Source organism: Neltuma alba, unplaced genomic scaffold (genome assembly GCF_004799145.2).
Source record: "Neltuma alba isolate B1F8T4 unplaced genomic scaffold, ASM479914v2 tig00011797_pilon, whole genome shotgun sequence".
In the NCBI taxonomy this organism is placed as follows: domain Eukaryota; kingdom Viridiplantae; phylum Streptophyta; class Magnoliopsida; order Fabales; family Fabaceae; genus Neltuma; species Neltuma alba.
In genome coordinates, this window is record NW_021636417.1 from 28,119 (window position 1) to 45,777 (window position 17,659).

The window sequence follows — 17,659 nt, forward strand, 5'->3', positions numbered from 1 at the left end:
CTGTATTTTTTTTTTGTGGGACCTCAATGAAATTTTTTCTTTAAATTTTCGTTCCCTGTTTCCAACTCTTAACTCGCCATTTTCAAACTTTTTTTGGGGTGTGATTTTCCCATAATAATATCAACATAATATGGTTGACAAAAGCTATGAACACAATATATGTAAGTTTTAAATAATATTAATATAAAACTCAATTGATAATTAATTAATTTGAAAAAAAATTAAGAAGTTAATAAATTACTTTAAACTATTTATATTTATCCTTTTTTTCTAAACTAATTTGTTTTCCTTATAAATTGATATATAATCTAATAATACAAATTATTATTTTAAAAAGATTATATAACATATACTATAATTAAATAATTTAGTAATTTTTTTTAATTTTTTCAAATTAGTAGCAATATGACAATGATAATATAATTACTGTAATAATGATAATAAATTAATAACAAAGAAAGGACTCAAAGGAGAGTGAGCAACCTCGCTTTGGCAATTTCAATTGACAAGCGAAGCAGAACTTTGCGGCATTCTCGCAACCAAGGGCCGAGCCACGCCAAAGAACACTCATCACTCATCAGTAACCACAGGGCAGATTTGCGACGCTGCAACAAAAGCTCCCACGTAAAACCTAAACCCTAATCCCAATTTCACTCCTCCCGTTCTCCGTTAGGGTTTCTTCTCCTCATACTTAATATGGACGGTGATGACGAGACCTCGGGTCCGATGATTGATGAAATCTACGCCAACGGCGGCGACGATGGTAACCGCAACCGCCGCCCCATTACCAGCGGCGACCAGCTCGACATTGAAGCATATGCGAGCCTCTACACCGGTCGCACCAAGATTGTGCGACTCCTCTTCATTGCTGATCACTGTGAAAAGAACTCTACTATGGAGCTTGAGGCGCTTCGCATGGCCTACGATGAGATTAAGAAGGGGGAGAACACCCAGCTGTTCAGAGAAGTTGTGCAAAAGATTGATGGGCGGTTGGGGCCCAATTACGGCATGGACGTGGCCTGGTGTGAGACGGTAGATCGAAGGGCGGAGCAGAGAAAGGAGAAGCTCGAAAATGAGCTTAATGCCTACAAGGTATTCTCTTATAACTCGTATCTTTTTTTATTGTATCTGTCAGTTTTTTTGAAACTAGATTCAAGTTGGTTGATGCCAACATAGCATGCATTGGTTCTGGACTTTGCTTGTAATTCTGGGTTTTTTCTGTTTAACCAACTCTGTCAGTAATATTTCCTTTGTATACTTAAAATGTGATGTGTTGACTATTCATTTAGGCTCTTTTGTCGTTCTTGCTTTCATTACGGCATATTAATGTTTAGCATTTCTTTGTTTTCCTACTTCTTACAAAAATTCTGTTCATCAAGCAACCTACGCGCTATAGATTGTTTTATGGTAAGACCGTATCCTCCATTTCACCTTACCTATAAATAGAGGCGTTAGTCATGTACTGTTTTACACATAATTTGATACATACGGAAGAGAAATTGATGTTCTGATGCAAAGCACTCCACCTTTAGTTATGTTCTGTTACTGTGGTAGATTTACCATGTTCAGAAAACGTGATGTTAATGCTTATGGTTTGCAGTACTGTTCTATCAGACTCAATGTCTGCTTAGCTCTTGACAGGATGCTGTATTGGTATTCAGATAACGTGTGTTTAGTATGTCTACATATATATTATATGCAGATTAGGCATCAGTCAAGTTTTGCTATTTGCCAGCTTCTGACAATGGTCTCCAGCCAGTGCTTTTTCATTAATTTCTGGTTGGTTGTAACCAGATGTATTCATTCTTAATTATCACAGTAAACAAAATGGATTATGGATTGTCTATGTGGGTTTCCCCCACCTTGTGTTTAGTTTGGTTGCTTAGATAGACACTTTGCAGATATAATATAATAATGTGGCATGCTTTTAATATCATCCTTTTTTAATTGTCTCAGTTTTCTTCTCGTTGATTTATTGTTTCCAACTTCCTTTTTTTCTGCAGACAAACTTGATCAAAGAAAGCATAAGAATGGGATACAATGACTTTGGAGATTTCTACTATGCTCACGGTCAGCTTGGGGATGCTTTTAAAAATTATGTCCGTACCCGGGATTATTGCACTACTTCAAAGCACATTATTCATATGTGCATGAGTGCTATTCTTGTCAGCATTGAGATGGGTCAATTTACTCATGTCACAAGCTATGTTAGTAAGGCAGAACAGACACCAGAGGCCCTTGACCAGGTTACAGCTGCAAAGTTACGTTGTGCTGCAGGATTGGCAAATCTGGAGGCCAAAAAGTACAAGTTGGCTGCTCGGAAGGTTTGTTCCTTGTTTAGGTCTAGGCTGTTCATACTGGACTGTGCCTTCAACTTTGCGCTTATGATGAGAGATTGCCTCACTCTCTAACGTTTTGATGATTGTAGTCCTTTACATGGGTTACAGCAGGCAAAGGATGTTTGCCAATGAAAAAGGAATGGGTTAATGAAAGATTTTTGTAACTTCTATTATAACATGGTTACCATTATTCAATCAGGCGTGAGGGTCAGTTTTTATGGGAAAAATCATTTTGTATTTTAAGTCATTACATGCCCTTCTCCATGTCATTACAAGGTATATTGATACCTTGTACAATTGTACAAACTCGTTCTTTGTGGGAATTTGCACATGATAGGAATCAGTTAGCATTTCTGAAGTGATTTAAGAATAGTTACCTTGGTGAAAGTCCTACAAATGAACCTAAATGCATGTTTCTTGTTGATTATGGTTCAGGCTTGGTATTTTTGTTTATTCTCAAGCCCGGGGCTGTTACGACTTAATGATTAGTATACTATTTTAATTATTGCAAATCTGTATAACTCATTAATGCCGTCAATTCTTCACTTGGACTATTGGACTGGGATTGTGGTTGTACTTGGTTCTTACATGATGAGTATACTGGTTTTCTAGAGCAATCATTGTATAACTGGAATTCAGTTCTTTGGTGTTTAAAGGAGCTTCAAATGCACAAGAGTCAAGAGCAGTTACACACACACACACACAGAGGGAGAGGGAGAGATTATTAATAAATGATTACAGGTGACTAGCAAACAATTTGATATCTTTTGAGTGTCTGACATGTGACCATGCTTATTCTCAACCAATTTGGTGGTGAATGCACGTCTTTTGCTTATTATGTTTATGCTTATCCTTAAACTATCCAGTCCTCTTCTATATTTTCCACTGACTTTTCCACAATTTTTCTTTTGTCCCTCACTAACAGTGTCTTCCACTTACGAGTATGTAGCTTAGATTTGTCTAGGATTACTGCATGAGCTATTAACCATGTGATTTAACTTTGTTCGCATACTCTTTATGTAATGCAGTTTCTAGAAACGGCACCAGAACTGGGAAGCCACTACAATGATGTGATTGCACCTCAAGACGTTGCAACATATGGCGGACTTTGTGCACTTGCAACGTTTGATAGGGCAGAGTTAAAGGCATGTTCTCCATCAAATACATAGGATAGGCTTCCTTTGATATGACCTTAGTTGAGGCGTTCCTAGCATTCATAGCATTGCATCACCTCTGTTGTGTCAATTTTTTATGCATGGCAGGCCAAAGTTATAGACAATCATGTCTTCCGGAATTTCTTAGAGTTGGTTCCTGAAGTAAGGGAGCTGATAAACGATTTTTACTCAAGGTAACTTTTGTTCCTTTTATCTTCTTTCTTTTTTATTGTTCATTTGCATATTGATGGGACCTCTTCAACTGTGCTTTTTCCCCTTCCCGTGTAATTGAATGGAGACTTGATTTGTTGAATCTCAGTCTCTCCGGCCTGAGGCGGAACTGTACTGCATGGATCTTGAAGTGAAGTTCTTAATGTGAGGCTGCTATTCTGTATGCCTAAACAATAGACAATTTTTTAATAAGAATTGGAATGGAATACACGATGTTTAGGGTGTGCTTTTGTCAACGATGGTGAGATTGTGGTTGAAAAGAGATTTATGAATTCCTGATTCATTTTCCTCGGGATGGCTATCGTTTGTGATAGACTTCTAGTTTTCCATCATTGTTGTCAATCAGATGAATTTTTTTCAGTGCACCATGTTTACATTGTGAATCTTTTATAATTGGTGGAGGTCTAAGGTTGCAAGTGATTGGCAATTCTGATAGTTGTCTTTTCTCATTTGTGTATCTTATGTTTTAATCTTTCTCCCTTCCACCTCTATATATGTATTGAGCTGTTTTTCTGCCTTTTTGCAGCCACTATGCATCCTGTCTGGAATACCTTGGAAACCTTAAAACAAATCTGTTGCTTGATATACATTTGCATGACCATGTAGAGACACTCTATGATCAAATCCGCCACAAAGCCCTCATCCAGTACACACACCCTTTCGTGTCTGTTGATTTACGCATGATGGCTAACGCCTTCAAGACAACTATTGCTGGACTTGAGAAAGAACTTGAAGCTTTGATTACTGATAACCAGATACAGGTGCAGTTGGGATCATGTTATTTTGCTTTAATTTGCTTTCCCTGATTCTTATAGACTCAGATGTCTACATTGTTGTTCACAGATCTAGGTCTGCTTGTTCTCTAATAATCACCATTGTTCTATGGTTTTTATCACCCTAAAATCTAGTAAGCTTTAGGTTATTGAAGTCAAGTGCATGATAGGTGTGGGTGGGTTTTTCTCTTGAATATCTACTAAAGCTTTAGTTCATTAAAATCTGGTAGGTTTCTCCTGATATGATTGTGTGTGTGTGTTGTGAGGGGTTGGGGAGTTGCTTCCCTGTTGTTTTCTTTAGCAACCTAAGCTTTACTGTATCTTAAATGCTGCTTTTGCCAGAAAAAAATGTTTTCAGAACAGCCTCGCAATTATGTTATGGATATTGTCTCTTGACAGGCTCGAATTGATTCACACAACAAAATTCTGTATGCACGGCATGCAGATCAGAGAAATGCCACGTTTCAAAGGGTTCTGGAGGCTGGAAGGGAATTTGATCGGGATGTCAGATCCATGCTGCTGAGATCAAATCTTATCAAGCATGATTACAATCTCAAGGCATCAAGAAAACTTTGATTTTGGATTTGATGGTTGGGCTGACGTTGCAATCATCATGCTTAGAGACATTGGTCGGTTATTATGGAGAAAAGTTCCAGGCTGAAGTTCCATGAATATTGTCTGGACTTTATAGTGGGTTGTTAAACATTTCGTCCATCATTAACGGATATACTATGGCTGCTATTTTGTATATACTTTGTACGATTCAAATGAATTATTCAGTAGCCCTTTTGCTATATATTTAGTTTGCGTATTTGCTGATATGACATGTTTCTTAATTTTGTTGCTTGATGTGTAAAATCAATCAGAAGTTTGAAATGGCTCAAATTATTCTTACGCTACTTATTTCATTAAAGAGTTACATATAAGCATTAATTGTTAAGGCAAAGTTGACAAGTAAATATTAGTTACCAAAATCGCCAAATAAGTGTCCTGGTGGACGTACAAGAAGCGGATGAGGGCATTATTTTATGAGGTCATGATGTTTTTTTGTCTTTTGCCCTTTTTCTTTTTGGTTGTGGTGGGATGACGAAAAACAGGATGTTACTCTGATGAATTGATTAAATTGATTCTTCAGTCTATCCAGATACACATCCTATGGTTCTGGGTTAAGCGACCCTTGTGCTGGCGTAGATTTGTGATTTGTTTTTTTTTCGGTGATTATTTGTGATTTGAATTCACTGGTCCAGTGCCTTTTGAAAGAAGAAAATGTAGGACCAGTGTATTCAGCTTATTAAAATACACTGAAAAAACCGTGACAGTCAAAATATACATAATCTTAAACTTTCATATTAGCGGGTGAAAAAGGTTCATGATTCATGGAGTTCTGATTGGATCTGATGTATTAATGGATATGATATACTGACGTTATGACTGATTTGAGAGCTTTTCTTTGATTTCCAAGTGACGACCACCTTATACGGAGAGGCTACATGAGGACCATTCCTAGACGGCCAGGCAGACTCAACCGTAAGTCAGCCCAACCAGCAGCCATGCTCCGGCCACTTGGTCCTCAGTCATGAACCAAGTTTGGGTTGTTGTCTCCTTGAAACTCAAGGATACACAGGTAAAAGCTTATAGACCAGATAAAAATCAGATCAGACACAAAATCGATTAAGATAGAAGTTCAAAGGGTTAGTGAGTTAGAATGGGATCAAGTCGGAGTCAAATCAGTCATATTAAAATAATATATAATTTAATTGAAAATAACAAAATATAATAACATTAATAATTACTAATAATAAAATATAGGAAAATAAAACAACATTTTAATTGTAACAATAACAATGTACAACAACATTTAAAATACTTATCTTTACAATTTTTTAATAACTAAAATTAACCATTGATACCAAAATCATTAGTAAAAATTCATTCAAATCTATAGTAACTAAGATATTAGGAGTTGAATAAGAAACAATAGAACTAGTAGCAATATAATCATCCAAACCAGTTCATTATCGATTCACATCAATTGCATCGGTTCAACTTGGTTTAACCATGGTGACACCAGTTGAGTTTTTTGACTAGTCAGCACTCAATTAGACTAGACCGTTGGTCAGTTTTTCAGTTTAACTAGCTAGTTTGATTCGATTTTTTATTCATTGTGTTTAAAGTTGAAATGCTTATATATTAAAGCTGGTAAAATGACCCCTCCCCCCAAAATTTTTTTTTCCAATTTTTCATTCAACGGTTGAATAAGGTTTTCATATAATCAATATCATTTATATGTATCACAACATAGCATAAGTCAATTCTCACTTGGCCCTCAACTTTTGAACCTGAAAGGTCACTTGGGTTTGCTTTGTGGAAACGGTTTGGAATTTTAAATTTTAATTCTCAAGTAGATTATCTCTTTCTCTAAGTGAATGAAAGACAATACTTATATCAAGTTTTTTTTAACCAAAACAATATATTTTCATAAAATAGAAACAAAAAAAATGAAGAAAATACAAGTCTAACAAGAGGTCCAACAAAAAACCCATTAAACTAAAAATCCATAATAACGCGAAACCTAACCTAACACCAAATTAAAGCAAGAGGAGCCTTTCACCCCCCAAAAAAAAAAAAAAAGCAACTGGAGCCGTTGCCGTCAAGTTCACCAGAAAGCCCCATCGTCTTGTTGTCGGAATCTCCGGGGAAGAAAATGCCATCACTGGCAAAGACGCCAAAGTAAAAGGTGGTGGTTTGAAAACCCATCTCGAAGGACCCGTCCTTCTTGTAGGCCAAAGAACAACCAAAAACGGTTGAAAGGCAAACATGAAAAACCCGTAGAAGCTAGAAGGTAGAACACCCATAGCCACTAGCAACAATGAACGGTACTAGAGGAGGAAGAGAACTCACCTTTGGCTACCCACTGAGCAGCACTGCTTGGTGAATTTTATACCTTTCATCAACACCTTGGATTCGCCACCGCCGAACAACACCATCGACTGTCATAGAGCATTTGGTAATTAAAGTAGAGACAATCGTCGACTAAAGCCTTTCCCACAAAACGCAATTCCAAGCCATCAACTCAGATCAAATCTATTACTTTTCGTTCTATCATCGAAAAGAGAGATGCCACGAACAAAAACCACAGATCTAATAATAGTAGAAGAAACAAAATACACCGCCACTAAAACCCCATTAGCATATAAAACAAACAAGAGGTCGATGTTCCCTTCCGTGACGGAGAGCACAGAAGAAGGAGACGCCATAATGATGACTCAACCCGACAGGAAAACAAAGCTCTCACCACTGAAGAAGTTTCTACTTTCCAGAGACGGGGAACAAGAGCTCGCCCAAAAGCGGGAGATTCTTTCTTGTTTATCTAAGTTTTATATATTCATTATCTCATATTTTATTTTTAAGATATTAACATTTAATATTATTTAATTATAAATTTATACGAAATAAAAAAAGATACGTATCTATGTGTGATTGCTGAATTTGACATATTAGATATAAAAAATTTAACCAAAATTTTTTTTTCTATGAATGAATATCTAAGGTTTAATGTATAGGAAAAATTTTACCAAAATTATCTCATATTTTGCTAATCACATATGATTATATGTATTTTATTTTTAAAATATTAAAATTTAATATTATTTAATTATAAATTTATTAAAAAAAAAAGATACATATTCATGTATGATTAGAGAACTTGACATAATATATATAAAGAAGTTGACCAAAAAATTTTTTTTTTTCTGTGAACGAATATGTAAGGTTTAATATATAGGAAAAATTTTACCAAAATACCTTCTGAATTTGCAAAACCTAAAAAGGTCATCCTTCCAAATCAATACTTGTGACCAAAATGAAATTTACAAATCATCAATATTGCTAAAGTGGGATTTAATCCCACCAAATCTTGAATTCCAAAATTCTTAATGACCATCCAACCACTAAACTTCATTATTAGTTGAGTGCAAAATTATATATGAGATAACTATCAAATTAAAATGTTCTTTTAAAAATAATTTACTACCCTACCAGCAATATTAATAATACTTTTACTCAATTTCACCATTTCATCAATTTCATTTACAACAACTTTTTTAATAATTTCAACACTCGAGCCGATACAAATAAGAGGGTCGTGTTTTAAATCATTCACATACACTATCGATGACATTTACAACATTTTTACTGAGTTATACCATTTCATTACTGCCATTTACAACAACTTTTTTTACATTTAAATACTTGGGAAAATACAAGAATGTCGTGTTTTTTAAACAGGGGAAAAGTAATTTGGATATCCTTATAGTTTCTCTCTATTTTGAATCAGGTCCTCAACTTTTTTTTTCTTTTTATGGGTCTTTTAACCTTCAGCTGTTACACATAATAGTCCTTGCTGTTAAATAAGATCAAACACCGTTAAAATTTTCTGTTGGAAAACGTAGCACCACATCCGAAACATCTTCTCCATTGAAATATCTTCACCGTCTGTGCCTACCCCCTTACCCAAGCTTAGACCAAACTTTCCTCCATCATTCGCTTACTGCATCAACATCTTCTCCTTCCCCTCCTTAACGCACAAAATTCAAAATGAATAACAAAACTACTACACTTTTAAATTAATCAATATTAAAAAGTTAACCATGATAGAAAAGAAACTTTGTAAAACATTTAGAAATACTATCATGGTTATATAAACATCCTAAATCATATGAGATTAACCATGATAAAAAAAAGAGTTAAACCAATCCATAAATATGTCTATCATGGTGAAAAGAACTTTTCTAAATTAACTGCGTGTAAAACGAGATTCATAGTGGATAGGCTTTGGGCATTATGAATCCAGAATAATAGAATATCATTTTCAACTATAAGCCCATAACACGATTTTACTAAATAACACCTTCCATAACTTTCACAAATCAAAAGTCATTTGATGTCAAAGATCATTGTGGATTTACCACTCATATCAAACAAAAGAAATCACACGCAAATATCTAAAGGCTTCCAGCCTTCTGCCAGCATGCAATCCAGTAATAGTTATCAAAAGCATACTATCAAAAATAATCAATCTCAAACATATCAAAGTATGTGGAATGGGCCTTATCATGACAATATACATCTATCCAACACAATCAAAAGAGTGGAAGCGCTACAATTTTGTAATAGCAGCTTAAGCTTTTAGAGCCTTCCCTAACTGACCCGAGCATGAACTATCACCTGGAAAAGTGTTAAATCAACAGGGTGAGACAAAAGCCTCAGTAAGCAACAATCCTACTTATCAAGCATACAAGTAAGTGCTCGTGACGTGTCAAGTGAGACAAATGCAAATTCATAGTATTCCAACAAATTTCATATTGTCAAAGCATATACAAAGTACAATTAATAATCTTTTCAACTCCCTTATATCCATCCACCTTATATCCTCTGACTGAACCCATAGGCTAAATTCTCATCCATGTGACTGGTAATTAGACAAGCTCAGCGATCAAGTGATATGGACTAGCCAAAATTCACAGAGCACAAGATCGAACCATGGGTTCCCCCTCTAGTCTACTAGTGGGGTGTCAATGCCTTATAATGAATAACTAGGCCAAAGGACCAATCAGTGTACACCTGGTGGCCCTACCACCTTATATCTTCAAATATACATAATTCACCCCCTTATATCCTCTTTGGTATGGTACCCATCATCAACATCTGCCACCCCTCATCAACACTCAAAATATTGCATTCATAATAAATCATCAACATGTAAAAATCAATTTGGATTTTCAATTTTCAATTAACTCATAATACCTGAGGTCATCATAATCGTAAACATATATCTTCTGCAAAGAAAGTCTCACAAGACAATTTTAATAACAACATACTTTCATAGCTCACATCATAATTCAATAATATTTCATAAATCCATTATAATTCAAAATCAATCATAAACAACCTACGAGCATGAATAATAAGTGAAAAGTGGCTACCTCTCGTCTAAGACAAGGATTACCACAAGGTTAACCCCGTGCTCAGACCAATAGTCCAATAATTTAATCTACACAACCAATACATTTACAGATCAATACACAAGCTATTTGATTAATTACTTAAACTAATACATACATATATATATATATATAAGTTAAAGTTTCTAATTCTATGCTAAACCCAAACCTCTCATAACCTATAATTAAGTCTTTTAGCACAAAATTAATATATCTCCACAATCCATAATTTTCATTTAAACCTTTCAAAATATTTACTTTAATACAGATTTTTTCCTCAAATTTTTAAATATGGAATTATCATATTTAAAATTCAAAAATCCTATCTCAACTTTAAATCTCAAAAACCAACCAATAGAAATTCAATATACATCAAATACATCTAAGTAGATAATTTAGTCAACAGTTTCATAGTATAAATATCATATTTCTCATAAATAAATACCTATTTAACTAAAATAATTCATTTAAAAATGTTGGATCAGTCAATAAATAAAACTAAACTGATAGAAATGATATACTAAAATAGCTCTACAATATTATACTCATCTATCATCAAAACTCAACACTTGCTTCAAACTCTAAACCCAAAAATTGTCTCTAAATAGCATAAAACTACTATCATTAGATAAATTTAGATGAGTGCAAAAACTTTCATGAAGAGAATTTAATGAAAGTCATTTGGCTTACCAAAATGATCTACAAAGTTGAAAACCCTCCTGAGAGAGTGGCACTGGAGAACGAGGAAAAAGAAAGACGACGCTCTCTATCCCACTCCCAACGGTTAAAATAACATTTTGGGGTAAATTTCGGTTAAAGACTCTTTGTTAGAATGGGACAAAATTACAGTTTAGTACCTCATTTTTCCTATTTTCTATGCATTTTCTTCTTCTTCTTTTTTTATCCGTTTTATTATTATTATTCAGTAATTTCCTTATATATATTTTATAAATTTATTTTCAATAATTCTTTTTTCTTAAATAAATAGAGAATAAAACTCATTTATTAAGTATTAAACTCCTTCTAACTTAATTAAACACTAGGAATAAAAAAACTAGGATGTTACAAAGAATAGATCATCACATACATCAGCAAAAACAAGAACAAGCACTTTTAATAATTCCACAGTTCATATGCAACATGCCCATCACAATCGTCCATGTTCCATAGCCACAGTGGCTCGCACATCCATCCCTCTCCTTGGTCTATGTGCACAACCTCCTTCACCAGTTCCAATATTATCATCCCGCTTAGTTTCTCCAACTTGGTACCCAGGTCCATTATTGAAACTAGCCACAACAAGGATGGCTTGTTGATAGGCCGAACTTATCTGAGCAGCCTTCAACAACTAGCACCGTCACTTGCATGTCTCGAGGAACGAGTGACCCAGGACGAGGAAGGATGTTGATCAGTTCTAGGAAATCGAGAATTGCATAGCTTCCTTTGATGCTCCCAAAGCAGAGACATCATGTTCTTTGACTACCATTTTTAGAGTTGGGAATGTAACGAGCAAATTTCAAAGATGCAGTTATCCCAATTTTGAAGTGAGAAAATGTTATAGGTGAAGGAATGGTGAGGTCAGGAGCATGGTGAGAGAGAGAAGATGTTGAGAAGCGAGCTAAGGAGGGGGGAAAGCTTGGCCTGAGAGCTTGGGTATGGGGGAAGAGATAGACAATGAAGATGTTTCAGAGTGAGAAGATGTTTCAAACGTTCTACGGCGATTTCTAACAGAAAATTTTAACAGCATTAGCTCCTATTTAACTGCAGGGCTAACACATCTAACTGTTGAAAGGCAAAGGACTCCATAAAAAAAAAAAATGTCCAAGGACCTGATTCAAAATGGAGGAAAACTAAGGACCTCCAAATTACTTTTCCCTTTAAGTAATTTACTGCTACACTGCCCAACAAGATTGGTAACACTTTTATTGAATTTTACTATTTCATTAACGTCATTTACAGCAATTTCAACACTTCGGAAAATAGAAGTAAGAGGATTGCGCTTTAAATCACTTACTGCACTTTTAAAATCTCCCAATTTTTGAAATTTAAATGTGATCATAAGTAATAATTTAGAATTTTGGACGGATCACCATTTGGGGTTTGGAATTTTAAATGGTATTTTTGTAGCATTTTTCCTAATATATACTTAAAATGCAACAAGGCATAAGGGTATAAAAAACTTATTTTATAAGTGAAAATTTGTTAATTATGTTTTAAAATAACAAGGTAAAGAAAAAATATATTAATATTGAATAAATAAATGATTGTATATTGTTATGAAAATAAGAAAAGTACAAAGATTGAGATGAGGGAAAGGGAGAAAATTGGAAGAGAAAATAAGGAGGAGTTTCGTTATTTCATTGCCTTAAATCTGTGTACATCATCTCTTATTTGAAGACTAACCTAAAGAGTAGAGTTATACAGTACATAAAGAAGGGAATGGATCAACATAATTATACAATTGGAGGTAACAGGAAATAAATACTAGAAATCCTTTAATTTGAGAGTTATAAGATATAATGCCATTAGCCATAAGATGGAATCTTAAGAGGCAATGGAGTTATGAACATCTACACAACACAATATTTATGGCACTTCCTTTTGGATATCCATAAACAAATATTGTGTCTCGTTAAAATCCTACTAGGAAAAATTTCAGTTGGACAAAAACTTAGTGAAAAAAAAGAATACATAATATACATTAAAACTGCCTTGTTAAAAACTTAACAAGAAAATCCCATGGGACAAAATCTTGATTAAGAAAATGAGCACAGTATGGTCTTTATAGTCCCAGTAGTAATGTCACTTTTATTTTCCCTGATGACAACATCACTTTTTTTTTCCAAGTGAATTATTTCTAATCCTTTTCAAATCACTGTTTAATAGACCCAAACATGATGCATTTTTATCATATAGAAATTTTAAATATATGTCTCCAACATATCTTCTGGATATGTTAAGTTATGAATATGTGCTTCCCTATCTTATACATTGTGAGAATAATAATAGAAAAGTTATTATGAAAATTATTAGGATATATCTTGTATCTACATGTTCAATTGGTTTGAACACAATAATCTTATATAATAGTTTCGTAGAATTACAACATCAAATATAATTTTTTTATTCACTTGTGTACTTGCAAGAACTTAATAATGAGAAAATCACAACATGTAATATCAATATTATCATAGAGTGAATATATAGGAATTTTAGTCTATTAAATTTAATATATTTTGCAGACAAAATTAACATAAAAAATCCATCATTTCGCAATCCTCAACATAACTTGATCTATAAGTCAAATAAAATGCAAAATTATTTATTTTCTAATATGTCCTTTCTGAATTAAATATATTTATATACTCATATCATTTTAATCCATGTAACATTTTATATATTGCATTATTTTCTTGGACATGTTTCTAGCATTTTTAGGTTCTTGATGCATTCTCATATAAATTTTATTATTCAATGAGTCATTTGCATAGACTATGACAGTATCTCATATACGCGTGTTTTCATTTTATATAGTACCAGAATAGCACTCTATGCAAATTATTTATCTACCACAAACTAATATGTCTTGTCATAATCTTCATTAGACTTTTGTGAAAGTTTTAATTTTCACATAAATGTTCATATAGCACATAATAATTTTGTATTTCATATATTTGGACTACAGGTCCTCAATTTTCACATTTTCAAATAATATTTTCGTGCTTCTTTTTTTTTTTTTAAACCTTTTCCTTTTGGTCAAATTCCTATATCTTTCTTATGACATATCTACATATAAGATCTTTATTTTAATTACATGATCTTATCATCAAAAACATTATTGACAACTTTATCTTTTCGGTTCCTTTTTTTTTTCTCGTGACATAATTTATTGAGATCTTTTTATTACTCTTTTCATAGTTGAACCTTTTTTGAGTGTTTTTTTTTCAATTAGTTGTGTCTTGGCACTCTTTTAGAGTGTATACATCCTCAATATAACTTTTAAATTTCATACTCATTTTTATATGATATAATTATATTAGAACCAATTAATCTCTTATGCTTCAGACAAGACTTACTTTTATTTATATTAATTGGAACATTTTTAGTTGAAACATAAGATTTATTAATACTCATTTAGGTCAGTCATAGCATCTACCAGATATTTTGTAATATGTTATGACGTATTCTTTGATGAACTTCTAGTTCATACTAGCATATATTTGAGAATCTATACTTGATGGCAATAATAATAATATATTCTATATGTTATCTTTTTCAGCCACTCAATTTTTTCCCCTCATGTTGGGAAAACCTTATTTATGTTAGAAAAATTTTATCGAATAACAATCAATTCATGATGTGGTATGAGTCTCTTAAATCCATTTAATTTTTTTTAAAAGCATCCTTTCATTTCATTTAAAGATAATAAGGAGATTATTACCTAACATCTATCCTAACTTTTTTTAAATATCTATCTATGTGCATTGTGGTAGGCTGATAGTAATAAATACTGCACATTTAAACTTCTAAGATGGAAATATTTGACTCCTAACCAAAAGCCAATTTTATTGGAAAAATTTTGCTGGCTTGATATGTATAAATACTGCAAAATATCAAACTAAATATGCCAACACTGAAATGAAGATCTTGTTCTCAAAAGTATTGATCTAGCTACTCCTGGAGGCTTTAATAAATTATTTTGCTAGATTATTCTATTAAGGAGGGTTAACAATTTTTTAATAAATACATGAGAATCATTGAAAAGCTGAGATGTAAACTAACCAGTGTTTGCAATAGAAATTTTCTAGATCGTACTTTTCTGGAAATGTGCACTCAACATATATAATGATTAACTCAATTAGTCTTGCAAATTTCATGTTGCTACCTAATAATAACATTTAACCATCTTATAAATACATCTATCAAATTTATTGAATACTTGTAAGGTTTAAATGCTATTTTTATGGGTTAATATATCTAAATTTGATATATTTCCAGAAATGTACAGATCTATTTCACATCATAACTAGTGATATCAATATAATCAAATTTTCTTTGTGAATAAGCAACTTATGAATCCTTACATCATATAATATTTAGCTATTCATGAAGAATCTTCTGGTTCTTCAATAGATGACAATATATCATCATCAATAATTTGCTGCATCATATATATATATATATGATTTATGATAATCAAACAAGTCACACCAACTATAAGTATAATTGGATGAGTAAACTTCTAATTTACTGCCACAAGTTTTTTATTTTAGCAAAACTCTATTTAACATCAACTCACATTTATATTTCAATAATCTCCCCCTTATGTGTCAGTCATACAAACATGTTTTTCTCATTCATGTATTTCAAAAACAGTAACCAGCATATAATAAGCTAATAACCTCTCTCACTTAGAAGCCTAAGTACTTCCTATTTCACATGTAATTATGAATTTTAATTCAATTAGGTTATTACTTTTTAGACTCTTTAGAGAATCGAAGTTGCACTGTAGATCAATGGATCGTATTTTTCACCATTAATTCTTTGTCCACCCATAAAAAAAATATCTTAATTCTTCAAAAACTATATTAATTTTTACACATGGTTCTATGTAATTTGAGAGGAATGAGGAGACAAACTCATCTTAATAAAACTATAATACATAATAATAAATAGTTATGAGTATCATAAATTTAACCTGTAATATATATAGAGTTTGCATAGGCAAAATGATTTTTTCCAACCAATCAAAATTAATTTCAGCTATTTATAATACATTTTCTCATAAAATTAAACAACTTTTCATTTTATCAATTCACATGTAACATAAATATATGATTTTAATTTTTCTCACAAATTTTACAACAAAACTAATTTAATTTAAATATAAAAGATCAATAATTCGTCCTTTTAAAAAATTAAGGATTAACATACCTCTTAACATTAGAATAGGAAAATATAAATATCCAATTTTTTACGTTATTTTAAAATGTTCAAAACTTAAGGAATTAAATGATATTTGAATTAATTCAATATTCATAAAAGTTTCTTTAGATTATAATTATCATTTGTACATGTTTAATTTCTTTTAAAAGGAACACAAAACGTAGAGGATCCTTTAAAATAAATTTTTTAAGAATAAAGTGTAAAATTAAATGTATTATTTAAAACTTCTCAACGTTAATCAATATACCATATACCATTTATTTAATTTGCTAGACTCAAAATGTGTCATTTGGAAAAAAAATACTTACATATTATATGAATGCTTAATTTTTCTTTCTCAACTAATTTCTTATTAATTAAACTCAAAATAACTTCAAATACTAATAATAAAATTTATTATTAATTAATCACAATAAATCATTCAAATTAATATTTAATAAAATCATACGAATAGGATAAAAATGAATAAAATATAAATAATATATCATCTCTTTAATTTGCATACAAATGGCACAATAAATATCAATATCATAATATGACCATCTTTTAGAGTATTCTATTGATATGAAAATAAATTATATTTATATTCTTAAATATGTAAATAAATTGGCACAATAAATTAATATTTTAAAATGACTAATAACTACTTTTTTAGTATATTTAGTTTCATATCATTCTTGGATATTTTCCACCAACCAATCACCAAAAATTTTAAGACTTTCAAAAATTAAATATCGCATAGCCTTCTAAGCTTATGGTTATATCTTTCAAATTTAATTATTTTGGGCATCTTTTGTCATAAGTCATTGCCTTAGATATCATAACTATATTTGATACTTTTCATAATATCTTATGGTCCTTTTTTTTTTGTTTCATAACTAATTTTAACATTTTCTTTCAATATATTAGTGCATGTATTCGTTCATATGACTTTTAGTCATAACTAATTTTAATATTCAACATGCGCTCATAATTGTTTTTGACTATAGAAGTATTACTATTTTCTCAATTATAGTTCAATAGCTAAGATTAAAGATTATTACCCTTTAATCATTAATAATTTGGTCATATTCATTATCACTTTTATAAACATATTCTTTGTTTTAATTGCACATAATCAATTTCTCCAAATATTAGTCTTCAAGATTATAGCGAAAATCTTTCAAATAAAGTTCTTTTATGCCATTTGATATTTGAACCATTAGTTTTCAAAA

At 31.9% G+C, this 17,659-nt stretch overlaps 1 protein-coding gene and 1 long non-coding RNA gene across 2 annotated transcripts; one reads left to right on the forward strand and one right to left on the reverse strand.

Annotated features, from left to right (window-relative positions):
- The first annotated feature begins 696 nt into the window (after positions 1–696).
- LOC114718064 (COP9 signalosome complex subunit 1-like) lies at positions 697–5,318 on the forward strand. The gene is made up of 6 exons (XM_028903311.1): positions 697–1,092; positions 2,004–2,324; positions 3,368–3,484; positions 3,602–3,687; positions 4,251–4,485; positions 4,897–5,318. The coding sequence occupies exons 1-6, from the start codon at positions 697–699 to the stop codon at positions 5,071–5,073; spliced, it is 1,332 nt and encodes a 443-aa protein (XP_028759144.1). The 3' UTR covers positions 5,074–5,318.
- A 1,547-nt stretch (positions 5,319–6,865) lies between these two features.
- Positions 6,866–7,843, reverse strand: LOC114718065 (uncharacterized). The gene is made up of 3 exons (XR_003737779.1): positions 7,793–7,843; positions 7,399–7,487; positions 6,866–7,272 (listed from the first exon to the last, which is right to left on the reverse strand). It is a non-coding gene; the product is annotated as an uncharacterized LOC114718065 (long non-coding RNA).
- Positions 7,844–17,659: the final 9,816 nt, after the last annotated feature.